This window comes from Eublepharis macularius, chromosome 8 (genome assembly GCF_028583425.1).
Source record: "Eublepharis macularius isolate TG4126 chromosome 8, MPM_Emac_v1.0, whole genome shotgun sequence".
In the NCBI taxonomy this organism is placed as follows: domain Eukaryota; kingdom Metazoa; phylum Chordata; class Lepidosauria; order Squamata; family Eublepharidae; genus Eublepharis; species Eublepharis macularius.
The window spans coordinates 104,384,437-104,401,887 of NC_072797.1; the positions used below are offsets into that span (position 1 = coordinate 104,384,437).

Here is a 17,451-nt window from a genome sequence, read left to right on the forward strand (position 1 = left end):
CTTGGTTGGATCTGAACACAGAGAGATCCGAGGAGATAGAGGCACAGACTTTGCAGTTTTCAAAGCCACCAAGGAAGAAAGCCAGATATATGTCCTGTCAGTTCTCCAAACAGGAGTCTTCTGGTAAGGTGATTAGTATCGTGGCGGAACCATGCAAGGTTGAAATAATTGAGGCTACACATGCACCTTCAGTGTGTTCTAAGTTACCATCTGTCTCCTTTTTGGAGGAAGAGGAAGAGCTACTGAGAGCAACCCTGGTGCCAAGTCGTCAGATTCAAGCAAGACTTATGCCAACCCTGCTGTACTCACAGATGCCCATCCTGGTTTCACCAGGAGATGCCTTTAGTTTATGATGTTGATGTGGGAGAACTGTTCAGGGCAGAGTTGGTCGGATCTGCCTTTGAAGGTTTCTCACAATCTAAATCACATCGACGCCAGCATTCTATCTCTAAATCTTCTATGGCATTCCAATTTCTGAGTCAGACCCTGAACCTTATCAAGGTGAACGGAGCCCTAGTTTACCCCTTGACTTTTCCCCTGATGAGGCAGAGGGAGAGGGAGGATCAGTCTCACCCACTGACGACTTTCGCCTATATGCTGAAAAGATGCTCCATATGGCCAAATTGCTGGACATTGATATCATTTATGGAACCTAAACTGAAGGATAAAATACTCTAGCATTTATACAGTGAGAACCCAGCCAATATTGCCTTCCCTGTGATTGAGGGATTTGTAGAAGTAATGTCTTCTCTATCTGAGAAACCAGCATCAATGTTGCCTACATCTAAAAGGGCTGAGGTTTTGTATGATCAAAGAGGATAAATGACTTTTCTTGTTCACTCACCCCACACTGTCATCTCTAGTCACCGAGGAGGTGCAATCCAGACATTGACAGGGACCTCATTCCACACCTTCCGATAAAGAAGGGAAGAAACTTGACAAGCTTGGACAGAAAATATACACCTCAGCAGCCCTTAATGTAAAGATTGCACATTACATAGCAATTATGGGGTCTTACCAAATTTTCCTCTGGTGACCTACAACAACCATGTGCCAGAGCACCAGAGAACACTGGTAAAAGTGATCCAGGAAGAGGCACTGAAGTTGTCCAAACAGCAGATCAATATGGGCAGGAACATGATTGATTCATCCACTAGAGTATTGGCATTGGCTATAGCGCTTAGGAGGCATGCATGGTTTTGTTCAATAGTGTTACTGTTGGAAACACAGAGCAGAGTGGAGGAATTGCCATTTGAGGGGCAAATGCTATTCTCTGCAAAAACTGATGACTACCTCTCGCAGAAGTGAAAAGATCAACAGACTTTGAGGTCTTATGGTATCCTTCCACCAAACTAGCAATTGGGATCAAGGCTTCCCCACAGACAACAAGGGCCATTATTACAGATACCAACCATATCAGTATCCTCAGAGCTACTCAACCCTTGTTAACCAGGGGCAGTATCAAAGAAGGAAGCCACCACATAAATCAAGGCAGGGTACCCACCTGTCTTCTAACATAGATCAGGCTCAGAACCGAAAAAGTTCTGACTAGAACAGGAACAATGTGTAGCATTTGGTGATAGACTCTACCTTTTCATTCAACACAGGGCCTTATCACTTCAGATTAATGGGTGTTGGAGATACTTGAAAATGGTTATAAAATTGAGTTTGACAGTTTACCGCATCTGAGTCTTCCTCCAAAGTTTACACAGGACTGTTCACCTGCTCCAGCCATAGAGCTGAGAGCATTATTGGAGAAAGGCGCAGTTCAGCAAATCTCCGCATCCGAATCCTAATTGGGGTTTTATTCCAGGCTTTTTCTGGTCCAGAAAAAGAAATGTGGGCTTCAGACCCATATTAAATTTAAGAAACTTAAACACCCCCCCAGATTCAGAATGGTGACTCTTAAAATGGTGTTACAATTACTTCCCCCAGCTCTTAGTTCATTTGATCTGAAGAATGCATATCTTCACATTTCCATCCATCCTTCTCATAGAAAATTCTTGAGGTTTACATTTGAAGAGAATATTTACCAATACCAGGTTCTACTGTTTGGGTTGACTGCGGCCCCTACAGTCTTTACGAAATGCTTGGCAGTGGTAGTCACCCACCTTAGAACCCAGGGATGCTCACTATATCCTTGTTTGGACGATTGGCTGATATTGGCCCATTCCAGAGACCTGCTCCAGAAGCAGATAAAATTGATAATAGAAATGTGCCGTAACTTCTGACTTGTAATAAATTTCAAGAAGTCTAACTTGAACCCTTCTAGGAGCATCCAATTTATAAGAGCAGTCCTTGATGTTTCTCTAAACAAGGCTTTTCAACTTTGGAGAGAGCACAGAAGATACAATTCCAAGTCAGATCCTGGACAGCCTGTAGTTACTGGTCAGCACTAAAGATTCAGACTCTTGGCTCTCATGGCAGCTACAACAGGTATAATACACTTAGCCAGGCTGCAGATGAGGAGACTTCAACTCTGGTTCCTGTCAGTCCACTGTCTAGGGGTACAGTCTCAGGATAGGAAATACAGTATACTTAGGACTATAAACAAAAAGGTCTCCCAATAAGCAATTAACAAGGAGAAACAGGAGTCAATGTGTTAATACAATGGCAAAGTGCAAAGCATAACCAACAGTCAATAGCTCATAAATAGTAACAGTCAGTAATTAATAAATAGTATACAGTATACTATTTACTCCTGTTTCTCATTGTTAATTGCTTATTTGGAGACATTTTTGTTTTTGGTTACCTCATATTTTCCTAGTGGGCTTCCTTGTTTTTGTTACTTAGGACTATAGTCAAATCTTAACTTTGGTAGTCAATAGATTCACACTTGCTAGAGGGAGTTCATTTTGGCACACCTAAGATTGAGGTCACACTTCCATACTCAGTTGGAGTGCTCACTGTGCCTTTCTACTTATGGCAAATATCTGGAAAGTGAACAGAGGATACATACTAATGTTTTGTTGAGAGCGCTACATTATTCGCTTATCTTCTTTGCAGATATGGTGAAAGGCAAAACTGTTCAAAAACTCATGAATAACTGCACTGCTATGTTCTATGTAAACAAACAGGGAGGCATGACTTCCAAAACTCTGTGTATGGAGGCCACACTCATTTGGGAATGGGCCAACAGAGAGGGTGCATCGTTTCAGGCCATCCACATCCTAGCAGTGAACAACCTCATTGCAGACAGACTGAGCAGAAAGAATTGAGTTCCGACAGTGGGGCTTCCCTGATATAGCCTTGTTTGCCACAAGGGAGAATCGAAAGACTCCCTTATTCTGCTCCAGAGCGGAATTAGATCCAGTGTCCTTAGGAGATGCATTTCAACTAAATTGGTCAGAATACCTAATTTACTCTTTTCCTCTCATCCCTCTAATTGCCCAAATGGTCAGCAACATACAGGCTGAGGGAACAAATGCTATTGTAGTGTTTCTGTTCCAGCATTGCCTGCCATCGTTCCACCGGCTATTACAGCTGGCCAGAGGCAAATTTCAACAAGTGCTCATGACTCCGCATCTACTCACTTACAGGGGAGTCCAATATCATGACCCAGACTCAAACTGACAGCCTGGTTGATTGTTTTGTAGGGAAACTCCCAGAAGGGGTAGCTGAAAGCTAGGAAACCTAACACCAGACTTATGCCACCAAACAGGACACGTTTGTTGATTGGCCCAGAAATAAGGGTTTGGACCTTTATGATTACTCATTAGCACAGATATTAGAATACTTATTTAAGCTCGAACAAGATGGTCTATCCATCTCGTCTATTGAAGTGTATTTAGCTGCCCCACTGTCCGAGGCTGAAAGGGTACTTCACATACTAGATGTATTAAGGATGATTCTCTTTTATTTGGACCATACGGCCTCTTTTAGATCAGATGTGCAGTTATTTGTTTGTTATGCAGGTCAGAATAAAGAGAAAACGTGAGTAGTCCAAGCCATTGAACTGTGCTTTAAGCAGGCTAATCTATCTTGTCCTTTGGAAGTCCATCTTCACTCTACCAGGCTGCGAGCATCTTCAATGGCACTTTTTAGAGGGGTACCCCTGCAGGAGATAAGCAGAACAGCAACATAAGACTTCAGCTGACACTTTCATCAGGCATTATGCTCTTGGTGTGCTCAAAAGAATAGAGGGCAGCAGTGGATCAATAACAACAACAACAACAACATTATTCGATTTATATACCACCCTTCAGGACAACTTAATGCCCAATCAGAGTGGTTTACAAAGTATACTATTATCCCCACAACAAAACACCCTGTGAGGTGGGTGGGGCTGAGAGAGCTCCAGAGAGCTGTGACTGGCCCAAGGTCACCCAGCTGGCTTCAAGTGGAGAAGTGGGAAATCAAATCTGGCTCTCCAGATTAAAGTCCCGTGCTCTTAACCACTACACCAAACTGTAGTCCTTCAATTGTTGTTCCAGTGAAGAGCCCAATCTTCCTCCTTGGGTAAGTGGCTTGCTAATCTCCCTTGTGGGACTGCACAGAAGACAATAAAAACAGGGTTCCACTTACCTGTAACTGTTTTTCATTGAGTTCTTCTATGCAGGCACACGTATCCTCCCTCTTGCCCTGCTGTGTACTCTTCACTACTTACCTGGAGAGTCTGGCAGCTCAGGAGAAACTGAGGGATGTGAACACCACCACTCCCAGAGCACAGGGAGTTTCGACAAGAAGCAGCTGTGCATGCACTCTGGTTGGAGGAGGCACCCTCTAGTTGATTAAAAGCTGCAAAACATCTCCGATTGGCAGGCCTGCACATGCACAGTCCCATGTGTGCCTGAACAGAAAACCTCAATGAACAACAGTTATAGGTAAGTGTAATCCTGTTTTATTTTCATGAAGAAAGTGACTTAATGTACAATAGTTGATGGAAATGTAACTGGGCTGGAAGTATATAACTGAATATTATAAATTAAGCAAACAATTAAAATGATCTGTACTCATTTTATCTGATACAATTCTGCTTCTTTTGTCTTGCTAGGATTCTTTCCAAGCAGTTCTCAAGGATGTGATGCCTTTCTGCGCCATAAGATGACATTAATTTCTCCCTCGATTTTGAAAAAATATGGAATTCCCTTTAACAAAGTGAGTTTTCAATAAAATGTTGGTTCTTTATTTATATATCAAAGTAGGAACAGGATGCTTGAAAACATAATTTATTTGGACACAGATTCCAACTCAAGGACTGAATTTTAAAGTAGGATGATTAGCTTTTATTCCTGCATTGTGTGGAGATAGATATCGAAGCAATGTGGTGTGTAAAGGAAGGGAGTTTACCTCTAACCCTCTTCCTCCTTCCTGCATATCAAGTGCAATTTCATTACATTCCTCTATGGAGTTCAGAATGGCATATTCTATGCATGAGTGTATGTGTGTCTCTATGTTTGAGCAATAAAATTCTTACTTCTGGCTAATCATTGTATAATTACTAAGATTCCAATCTTGGTACACATAGAATCCTCATAGCTCTCTTCTAAACGTTCATACTTAGAACTGAGTTCAGTTCCATTGAGATCATTCATTTTCTAGTAAGTATGCTTAGGATGGGGTGTAATATCAGCCTTCATTGGCAGTTCTTCCCTCCACCACTGGCATAAATTGGGTTTTCAGAGGTGAATGAAGAAATATTGTATCGAAACAAAACTAAACTTTACCACAGTTTGTTTCCATTCTTCCCTCTGAATCTAGATCATAGCATTTAAATGCTCCTCTTAAAACCATAAGTTTGGCAGTCTGAGTTAAATGTGCTTATGAGCCCTTAAGAAACTGAAAAATTTGATAGTCTGAGGTATATTGCTGCTGGACATGGTTTCACTTTTAGCTATTATATCTAAAAGTTGTTGGTTTATATGTGTGTTTGTATCATCCTTTTTAAAATCCATCCAAAACATCTACTATATATAAAAGGCTAACTGTGTTGCCAATAACTCACTTTTTATCCTGGTGCAGGCGCACTGAGAGGTCTGTGAGAGCGCCTGCGCCAGGATAAGAAGTCAGTTGCTGGCGGTTGCGGCTGCTGCGGGGCCCTAGTAGGGCAGCGCAAGGCCTCTCTGTCACCTGCCCCAGGATTCTAAGGTGCTGCAGAGGCTGTGTGGTGCTGCGGCCTGATGAGTGGCCTTGCCACCACAGTGGCAGCAGTAAGGCCCATCACGTTGCACTGTGGAGGTCCTGTGCAATGCCGCAGCCCAATGTAGTGCACCATGCTGGCAGCGAGAGGACCACAGTGAGGGGGGGGCTCCCTGCCACCTCCATGGACTTGGGAGGGCTGCACGGGCATGGCCCTCCCAAGGCCCTGCTGCTACAGCCCGTTGGTCAGTGGGTGCACTTTCCCCAGGATAAAATGTGAGTCGTCTCCGTGGCTTGGCGTGCTGGGCCTCCCTGGAGCTTGCACCAGGCCTTTGAGGGGCCGTGGAGGCAGCAGGGAGGTGCAGCGCACAGTGGAGCGGTGGCCCTCCCAAGGCTCCTGCCACTGCCGCTGCCTCCTCCAGCTCTGGAGCTGCCACTGACCAGGAGCCATGAACAATGGTAGTGGTGCGGGTCGCTGGGGAAGTTTGACAGGAAGAAATAAAGATGCAGAGGGTCTCGGAAAACCTGGTGGATGGCAGGGGCTGGCATGAGATGGGCAGGACACGGGCTCAGGGCACCGAGTGAGCTGGGTAGGAGACGAGGTAAAAGGGGAGAAGGAGGGGAACCCGTAGAAGAGACAGCAGAGAAGGAGGGGAAGGATGTGGGGGGGCCTCACGTACCCCATGCATATCCACATAGAGCTCCTCATCCAAAACCATGTCTGCATGCGTGCACACTCACACCCACCCACTAGCACTTTGCACTCACTCAGATGCGCACACAAGGACACAAGCAGGTATGGAGAGGCATAGAGCAGCGCCGCTGCTGCTGTGCTGAGCAGCTTCAGGGACTTGGCTGCCATTGCCCTGATGACAAGAGCCTCATTTTATTTCCCTTAAATCGATGGTGAGTGCAATGCAGAAGTATTTTGTTTCACTTCCTATTGGTCTGCTGGGTGTCATTGTTGTGTCACGATAGCAGCACCCTGCCCATCACTGTCAGCTCTGCCAATCATCAGGGACGACATAAGAAGAAGGGTTCTTACCACTATGCCTGAAGAGGGAGGAAGGGGAAATGGGGAGGAGGGAGGGAGCCAGTTGGAGGGGGAGGGGAGCAGAGGGAAACCTCACTAAGTGTGGGCATGCACGGATGCGTTAATCTTAATCTTTGCAGCTCTTCATCTTGGCACTTCCACTTCTCTCCCTGTCTCTCCCCCCTCCCCAGGCAACAACCCTCGCCATTCCCCCCCCCCCCAGAACACACAGTCAGAAAATGCACAAGGCTTTGCACATCTATTTTGCTTGGCCAGGATGTACAACGAGAAGTGAAATGCAACTGCAGTCTTTAACAGCCCACTTTAAACTAACGAATCAGAGACAGGGAAAGGAAGTTAAAAAGAAGAGCAAGAAGAAGCTGGGCTGGCCTGGGCTCTGTGTTGGGATAAAGGGCTCCTAACATGATTTGCACATAGTTGCACTTCAGTCTGCCTATCTGAACCCTAAGCTAGATGAGATCATTAGGCCCATCCTCAGGCCACTGAGCCTGCCAGGAGCAGCCGTTCAATGCCACGCAGGCTGGGGCGGAGAGAAAGGAGAGGGAAAGCAGAGCGCTTCAGAGCGCCTCTTCCCCTAGCAGAGGAGCTGCTCAAGGCAACTTTCTATGTCAAACTTGGCAGAAACGGCCTCCTGCTGCCTCTGCAGCTGCTGCATGGCCTTGGGAGGGCGAAGCGGCCGCACAGGGGCGATGGCAGGGCCTGACCAAGAGGCACAGTTTGGGGGGGGGGGCACTTGCCACCAGGAGGGAGCCTGCTGAATCCATTTTCTAGAGCCTGTTGTATTTGTTCACGTAACAGGCTCTGTTGCTAGTCTGATGATAATGCATTTCATGAGTTAATTTGGCATTGTGTGAAGTTAAGTACTTACTTCTGCTGATCCTAAACTTACTGCCAGTCAGTTTTGTTGGGAGTGCCAACTCGATATTTTGTTGCTACTTTATTTGCCAATTATTTTTACTATTTCATTTGTTCTTTAACATTTGATGTGGTTGTTTGAATGCATCGTCAGAAGACGTGTACATTAACTCTAGCATCTTCATATAAACCAAAAGCAAAGATTTGAGTCTACTACTTGGTGATTTTTAATTTCTTTGTATGCTCTCTATGCACTTCTGTTATCTAGTAGTTCCGCTGACGCTGGCTGCTTTGTTGCTTTGGTGGAACTCTCTGCAAGACCTAATGTAGTTGCACCAGGCTTGCAAGCCAGAGATGTTCTGCCAAGCTTTTAGCTGAAGACAGCAATGGATATTTATCCTACTGGCACTTCCTCCTCCTTCCCCTCCTTCTTTTTCTTCTTACCCCCGTTTGTTTGTGGGGCAGTGATATAATTTGGAATCTGAAGTATTATCACCATCCTGAGAATGTTTTTACTATGGATCATCTAAATTGTTTATTATTATGCCTGTTTTTATCATTATGTTGTTCTCCATCCTGAGCTGTGTGTATTCAGGAGTAGGATGGTTTATAAATTGAACTTATATAAATAAAAAATAAATATACTTGTAATATGCATCAGTTTACAGTTTCAAGTTTTTAAATGATAAGCTAGGTTTACAATTAAAAGTTCATCATCATTCTTCTGTGCCTCCACACATGAGGACTGCGCTGGCGCAGGCCAGCCACCGGAAAATTCTTTACCGCTTTCTTGAGCTCCAGAGGGGCTGTTGCTCACAAGCCTATAGCAACCATTTCCCGCCCAAACGGTCATGTGCATCAACAGCGAACAACAGCCCCTTCCCTCAGTTCTCTTCTTGCCCCTGCTAGGAGAAGAACCTCAGCTCCGTAGCTCCATGTATTTGTCTCTGACTGACTTATTTTGGCTTTGGATTGGACTGTTCCTTGACTACATTTATTCTTGCTGATTTGGACTTCGTTCTGGATTTGGTGTGTATTGACTCGGCCTGATTGACGACACGGTTTTTGTCTTATCCCTTACAATGGCATCAAAAGCACTGTTCAAGCACTGTGTTCAGTCCCATACTAAGATGACCCAGACTGATGGCCATGCCTATTCTGCCTTGGAGTGGGTCATAATATACTGGCTTGTAAGATCTGCCAAAGCTTTACTCCAAAAGCAAGGCACGAGAGAACCATGCGTCTCAGGGCTGCATTATGGCAGAAGGTGTTGGATGGGGGAGAAGTGCCTAAGCCCCCTTCTATGAAAGAGAAATCACCTGCCTCAAAGACGGGTCAGGGTTCCATTTCAGCTGACCGTCTCTCTAGAGCAGGCTCGGTGGTTTCCTCAAGATCAACCCCGAGATTGGATCTGAGAGGGAAGTTGACTCCGAGGTCGAAACTATTGGGGAAGGATTCTGGCTCCAAGCAGTCTTTGGATCCGAGAGCTGCGTTGGAACCACCACCTAAAAAGCCGAAGAAATTCAAGTGTGCTTCTCGGTTGTCGTCAAGTTCTAAATACCGTTCTCGATCACCTCGGACGGAAAGTAATAATGATGTGGTCTTGGTTTCTCCACACACACCATCTCCACATTCGAATTCACCTGATAGCTCAGTATCAGAAGGTGAATTGCTGGATCCAAGTAGTATTTCCCCAACTAAACCTCTTCCGCGAACTTCTTCTGGAACTGAGGGTAAGAGTTCGCCACCAACGGATCCAACGTCAGGAGAGACTTTGGTTTGTCAGAACCGACAGCACTTGGCCAAGAGTTTCTTCACTGGCACCCTCTCATCGGAGTTGACATCAGTCTGCAGACAAAGGTATATCGAATCCGAGGCAATCGCTTGCTTTGCAGTATCATCATGCATGCTGTATACCGGCTCCATACCATTGCCAGTGGAGAGGGGCACTCTTGGGTTACGAGTTGTCGGATCCGAGACCTTCAACATCGAAAGGGTCTCCACCGTTTCCAGAAGAAGTGTTATCTTCGCCTCCCTCTGAGTGTGAGGAGTTTGACGTGGACCATTCGGACTTCAGATCCGAGTTGCTCTCGGATCCATCTCTGGATGACAACGTTGGTCCGAGTGTTAGTTCTCCATATGAGGACTTGCGGATATATTCAGAACAGATGACACGTATGGCAAAAGCATTAGACATCGATATGTCGTCTGCCACACCAAAAACCAAAGATAAGTTGCTTTGCCGTATTTATGGTGATTCCCTGGCGACAATTGGCTTTCCGATGTTAAAAGGCCTGGAGGAAATTGTTGAGAAGGTATGGAAGGTGCTTGCTGAGTTACCTGCTACGTCAAAACGTATAGAGCAGATGTACAAGATAAAGCAAGATACTTGGCAGTCCTTGATAAAGCATCCTCCTCCATCTTCCCTTGTAGCAGAGGAGATTCAGCACCGCAAGTCTGGTTCTCTTTCAGCACCACCTGACAAGGAGGGAAGAAAGATTGATGGTATGGGCAGGTGTCAATACTCCATATCTGCCCTGGGTCTCCGTATTTCCAACTATCAAACGATTATGGCAGGCTACCAGCTTTATTTATGGGAGAAGTTGGCCATATGTCGCAGATTTGCCAGAGGACAAGAAGGCCATAGTGTCACTTCTGCAGGCAGAGGCTGTCCAGCTTTCTGAGCAACAAATGAACACTGGCAGTCATGCTGCTGATACTGCTGCTCGTGGTATGGCAGGTGCTGTACTTATCAGAAGGCATTCGTGGTTGCGCTGTACGGCCCTCCCAATGGAGACTAGAACGAAGACAAAAAACTTACCATTTGAGGGTGACCAGCTCTTTTCAAGCACTACAGACGAGGCCTTGAAAAGGAAGAAGGAGAATAGGTAGACGGCCAAGACGTTGGGAGTTACATCTGCTGACAGGTCTACCTATAAAACAAGATATTCTTCATGGTACAATCCATACCACTACTATGGCAGGCAACAACAGTGCCCTTATTACCAGCAAGGCCTTGTGCCTCAATGTCAATACAGTGCTTCGCAGCAGTCAAGAAGGAGAAAACAATACAAACCCAGGTCTTCTCACATTCCTGTCCACCAGAAGGATTCTCAGAGTGCTGGGAAGCAATTCTGAAGGGATGTGGCGAACTCTGCCCTGAACTTCTCTGAGAGACTGACATCTTTCCTCCCAGGGTGGGAGTCAATAACAACTGACGCTTGGGTCTTAACAATTGTTAATAAAGGTTATGGGCTAGAGTTCGCTGAATTGCCTGTTTGTATAAGGCCATCAATGGCTGTGAATAATACTTTGGTTGAATTGGAGAATGAGATCAAGTCCCTTTTAGCTAAGGGTGCTATTGAAGAGGGGTTATATGATGATGTTGAGAAAGGTTTCTTCTCTCGTTTCTTCCTGGTTCCAAAGAAAGACGTGGGTTTACGTCCTGTATTAGATTTAAGAGGCCTTAATGCTTATCTCAGGGTGTCCGAGTTCAAAATGGTCACTTTATCATCGGTTTTGCCATTACTAAAGGAAGGAAATTGGTTTGCGGTCCTTGACCGTCAGGATGCCTACTTTCATATTGCTATAAGAGCAGGGCAAGCAGGGCATTGGAAGTATTTGAGTTTTGTATACCAAAAAAGGGTTTTTCACTTTAAGGTGTTACCCTTTGGGTTATCCACTGCTCCACGGGTGTTCACGAAGTTTGTGGCACCTGTGGTGTGCTTCCTTAGGGAACAAAGATGCATAATTTTTCCATATTTGGATGATTGGCTTATCGTGGCATCTACAAGGGATAAAGTGGTGCAAGATGTGGAATTAGTGGTGCATACCTGCGTGCTTTTGGGCTTACTCATCAATTTTGAAAAATCTAAACTTGAGCCCACTCAGAATGTATCCTATATTGGGGTAGTATTAGATTCCTTTGTGGTGAAGGCCTTATTGCCACCAGAAAGGGCTAAATCGCTTAAGTGTATGGTTTTGGCTATGAACAGGAATCAATTTCAGACAGTTCATAATATTCAGTGTTTGTTGGGGCATATGGCATCCATCACATCAGTGGTGCCGTTTGCTCGTCTTAATATGCGAACGCTCCAAAACGAGTTTGTTCGGAAATATTATCCTCTTGTATATTCTTCCTCCATGAAAATTACTGTGCCTAGGAGTGTGCTAAGATCCCTAACATGGTGGTCAGTGGATGAAAACTTGTTTAAAGGGGTTCCCTTTGGTTATTTGCATCCAGATATTGTCGTGACTACTGATGCATCATTGCATGGTTGGGGTGCCCATTGTGGGTCATTGTTTGTTCAAGATGTATCGTCAGTAACAGAGCATAGGTTGCATATCAATGTATTGGAATTACGAGCAATACGTTTTGCACTTGTGTCCTTTACAGTTCTTCTTCGAAATCGTCATGTGTTGGTACAGACGGACAATATGACTGCAATGTACTATGTAAATCAGCAAGGTGGTACAGCATCCGGGACTCTCTGCAAGGAAGCTGTATTGGTTTGGCGATGGGCGATTTCAAACAATGTTTCTATCCGAGCTATACACGTTGCAGGGTCCAGCAATACAAGAGCAGATGTGCTCAGCAGGGTGCTACTGTTGGATCACGAATGGGCCTTGAACAAGAACTATCTTGCTCCAATTTTTCAGCTCTGGGGCAATCCAGAGATAGATCTGTTTGCTACATCAAAAAATGCCAAGGTTCGAGTGCTTTGGTTGTTGTGGGTTTTCCGGGCTGTATTGCCGTGGTCTTGGCATTGTAGTTCCTTTTTAAAAAAAAATTTTTTTATTGGATTAGAAATCATTAATTTGTACATTACAGTCAATTTCCTTTAATTTCCCCAGTTCTAACCCCCTCCCTTCCCCCCCCTTTTGTTGACTTCCAACAGTTTTCCAACCCCTTGTCCCTTTTCCCTTACTCATTTCAAATTTATTCTATCTGTCAAACATTAACTTTCACTTTCTTCTAAGCTTATCTATATAACACAGTGCTTCCTCTGTCTTCTTACTTACTTTAACAACTAAATAATGCATAACTAAATAATACATTATTGGCATATATTCTTTTAATAATAATCATTTAACTAGTTTTGGTACTCTATACTCTATCTTATAATCTCATCTTCAATATGGGACAAACAATTTATCCCTCATTTTAGGTACTTCTATAAACAATACATTCAATATAAGTCAACCAATTTAACTTATATTCTATATATTACTTTTCCTGCACATCTTGTCTTCATACTGTTTTAATTATATAATTCCTCCATTATGCAGCTATCCACCAAAAGTAGTCAACCAATCTGACCCATATATACCTCAGTCAATCAAATTAACATATAGTCTATACATTACTGTGTATTTTTCCCACCTTGCTTAGGTTTCTTCATTTCAATTATAAAATATCTCCATACAATTGTTGCCAGAAATGAAATGGCAAAAACACTTTTCCTGTAGGAGACTGTTTTTCCTTGGTGGTTTGATTCATCCTGGGTTTGATTGCTCTTCGGATTTATCATGATGAATCAGGATGAATTTGGGATCACCCTGCTGATCAGATGGGAAAGCTTATGAAAAAGCATAACCTTCAAGCAGTATTCAGACCCACCCAAAAAATACAACAGATGCTACAATCGGCAAAAGACAGTAGAGACCCCCTCACCTCTGCAGGAGTATACCGTATACCCTGCAGCTGTGGACAAGTTTACATCGGGACCACAAAGCGTAGCATCCAGACAAGAATAAAAGAACATGAAAGACACTGCAGACTTGGACAACCTGAAAAATCAGCAGTGGCTGAACATAGCCTAACTCAAACAGGGCACAGTATCTTATTCCAGGACACCAAAATACTGGACAACACTTCCAACTACTTTGTCAGACTGCACAGGGAAGCCATTGAAATTCACAAGCATAAGCAAAACTTCAACAGGAAAGAAGAAACCTTAAGAATGAACAGAGCATGGTTTCCAGTTCTGAAAAACACCAGGCTAACAAAACACTATACTCGACAATAGCCCTGCAGAGAAGATTAGCACATCAAGCACCAATCCATATGCAAAAGAACCTCCTCAGGATACAGTGAAGCCTCCCGCCATTAGCATTCCACACCCTGGGAAACTCTTACAGGATGACTCAGCTCAGCCCCACCCCTCCTGAGTAGATACAAATGACCTGCCAACATCTTTTCCACACTGTGACACTGAGAGATCTCTGTCTTTTAGTGCTACACCTCTGAAGATGCCAGCCACAGCTGCTGGCGAAACATCAGGATCTACAATGCCAAGACCACGGCAATACAGCCCAGAAAACCCACAACAACCATCGTTCTCCGGCCGTGAAAGCCTTTGACAACACTTTGAGTGCTTTGTTCGAGGGCAGGGAGTGACCCTCTGTCCATTGGGGATGCTTTCCAGTTTGCATGGGTCCACAGGTTACATTACATGTTCCCCACTTTTCCTCTAATTGCAAGGGTTTTGTGCAAAATAGAGGGAGACAATACAAATTGCATACCAGTAGCACCTTTTTGGCCAAGGCAGGTGTGGTTTCCAAAACTGCTGCAGCTGTCCAAACAGACATATGTGCAGTTACCTCCCTGGCCAGACCGTCTCTTGAATGGGAACCTGTTCCATCACAAACCCAGGAAGTTGCATCTGACTGTTTGGCGGATACAACCTCGCCTATAGATTTTTCTGTGCAGGTATGGGAAGTCTTATTAAATGCAAGGAAACCTTCCACAAGGAAGTCTTATGATGCTAAGTGTCTTAGGTTTAAAACATTGGCATCAGCAAACAGGGTAGTGCCTTCTAAATGCCCATTGAGTTTGATCTTTGATTATCTGTGTGAATTGAAACATCAAGGGTTAATGGTTACTTCCTTGATGGTGCATTTGGCTGCTATTTCTGCATTTCATGAGCAGATTGAGGGCCATACTGTGTTTTCCCATTTCAGATCCCGCCAGTTTTTGAAGGGAATGTTTAACCTATACCCACCAGTATCACCACCGATACCTCAGTGGTCTCTGTCTTTAGTGTTGGCAAGGTTGATGTTACCACCATTTGAGCCATTAGAAATGTGTCCGTTGGACTTGTTGTCATATAAGGTGGCATTTTTGGTGGCTGTAACTTCGGCCAGGAGGGTGAGTGAGTTAGCAACTCTTAGGGCTGACCCTTCCTTTTAAAAATTTCATGCTAATAAGGTGGTTTTACGGCCATGGCTTCAATTTTTACCAAAGGCAGTGACTGCATTTCCCCTAGCACAGGATATTTCTTTACCCATGTTTTTTTCCTAACCCGGTGTCTAAGGGAGAAAAAGCTCTTCAAGTTTTAGATCTTAAGAGGGCTTTAGCCTTTTATTTAGATAGGACGAGGGGTTTCCATGATAGACCACATCTGTTTGTTTGTTTGTTTTGGGAACAAGGACAAGGGCAAAAAAGCATTTTCTCAGACAGTATCTCGATGGATTGTTTCAGCCATTGTTAAAGTGTATGCATTGGCTGGAGTACAATGTCCATTACTTCTTAAGGCTCATTCTACTAAGTCACAGGCAGCATCGTCTGCTTTGCTCAGGGGTGTTCCAATTGCTGCCATTTGCAAGGCAGCAATGTGGTCCTCCGCTGACACATTTGTGAAGCATTATGCTGTAGATGTGAATGCGAGTCAGGATATTGCAGTAGCAAGAGCTGTTCTTCAATCGTTATTTTCATTTTTAAAAAAGGGAGAGATAAGCTGGTATATTTGTTACACTGCACTTGTTCGTTAAACAAACTGGTGCTGTATTGAGCTGTTTTAGTAATTCATTTATGGATGATACTCTATTCAGATACTGAGCATATTGCTCTTATTGATCATTCTCATTATATGTTTACATGTCAAGTTCATTACCTTTGGCATTGCTTTCTATTATATTTGATGTTATATTTAATAAAATTAAGTTGGAGTTTCACCCCGTCTCCTCAGTGTCTTTAGCTTGGTACTCTCCCATGTGTGGAGGCACAGAAGAACGATGATGAAAACAGGGTTGTACATACCTATATTGTTCATCGAGTTCTTCTGTGCTGACACACATCCCTTCCTCCTACTCCACTGTGAACTCCATGATTAGCTGTCATGTTGAGTTGCGGCAGCAAAGGAGAACTGAGGGAAGGGGTCGTTGCTTGCCGTTGAGGCACGTGACCGTTTGGGCAGGAAATGGTGGCTATAGTCTCGTGAGCAATGGCCCCTTTGGAGCTCAAGAAAGCAGTAAAGAATTTTCCGGTGGCTGGCCTGCGCCTGCGCAGTCCCCATGTGTGTCAGCACAGAAGAACTCAATGAACAATAGTTACAGGTATGTACAACCCTGTTTTCTTTATTAAATTCTCAGTTGCTAAAGTTATAATTTTAATATTATTAACTTAATAATTGTATATTATTAACTTAATAATTAATTCACCTAAAATTCAATTTGATCTGGCGTGAATGCATTTTGATTTTAATGCTTTTGCCCAGACATTTAACTAGGTGCCTGGTTATCTATGACCTATTTGAATCTTCATGACTTGAAAATAGCTGGAATCTTGAGAGCCTCTTATGTCATTTTAATTTATGTAAACTTTTAACAGTTAAATTTGAAATGTAGCCATTACAGTATTTGAAATGCAGGAGATCTAAAATGTTTAAAGAGTGCAAGTGAATAGAGTGAGCCCTCTCAAGATACATCTGTTGTAATGGTAATCAACAGTCTGTAAAAAAACAGCTGTAATATTGCCCTGACAATATTCTTCAGTTTATATGTTGGGTATTTGTTCTTTAAAGGAGTGGTCCCAGTATATTCAGATACATCCTCATGGAACCAAATTGCTTTAGAGTGGGATATAAATATGCTGAAGTAATGAGATGATCACTTCTGGGACAGTCTGACGTATTTCTGCAAAAATTCAAGAACTTCGTTCAGCTTCTTTGTATATTTTGCACACTCTCTGTTTAGGGTTATAAATATATAGGGAAGCAAATTAGAAAAGCAGAAAAAAATCACCCAGTGACTAGAGAGGTGCATGTTTCATTTTTGGTAGGAGTGTCTCCGTAAGAAAGCTTTACTCTCATGAAGTGGAACTATTTTCTACATGACTGTCTCCTTGATCATTGCCATCTGGATTACAGCCCTTGCTGAAACACTTTAAATAGGATAACCATGTCAAGCTCACAGAAGAGATTGACCAGCTCGCTATAAAGCAAGTGAGAAGGAGGAAAATAACTTAAATTTCACTTAATCTCTTTCTAGGTTTGAGAAGACTATACAACTACTTCCAAATAGTTACATTTGTATTCTTTTCCCTACTTGATCTTTTTGTCCAGTAATCTCTACTTGAGAAGGTTTTTTCTTTTCCCAGAATAAATCTTTGCTTTGCCTAGCTGCCAGGTAGTAGAAGAGGTACAGTTTTCTCACAGTATAATGCCAAAAAAACCTTTCAGTAA

The 17,451-nt window shown here is 43.6% G+C and overlaps 1 protein-coding gene across 1 annotated transcript in view; it reads left to right on the top strand.

Moving 5' to 3' along the window:
• KDM4C (lysine demethylase 4C) overlaps window positions 1-17,451 on the top strand; it is a 385,835-nt gene that overhangs the window by 99,895 nt on the left and 268,489 nt on the right. Inside the window, exon 7 of the mRNA XM_054986639.1 lies at window positions 4,994-5,097. Coding sequence (XP_054842614.1) covers window positions 4,994-5,097 — 104 coding nt within the window. The remainder of the gene's footprint in view (window positions 1-4,993; window positions 5,098-17,451) is intronic.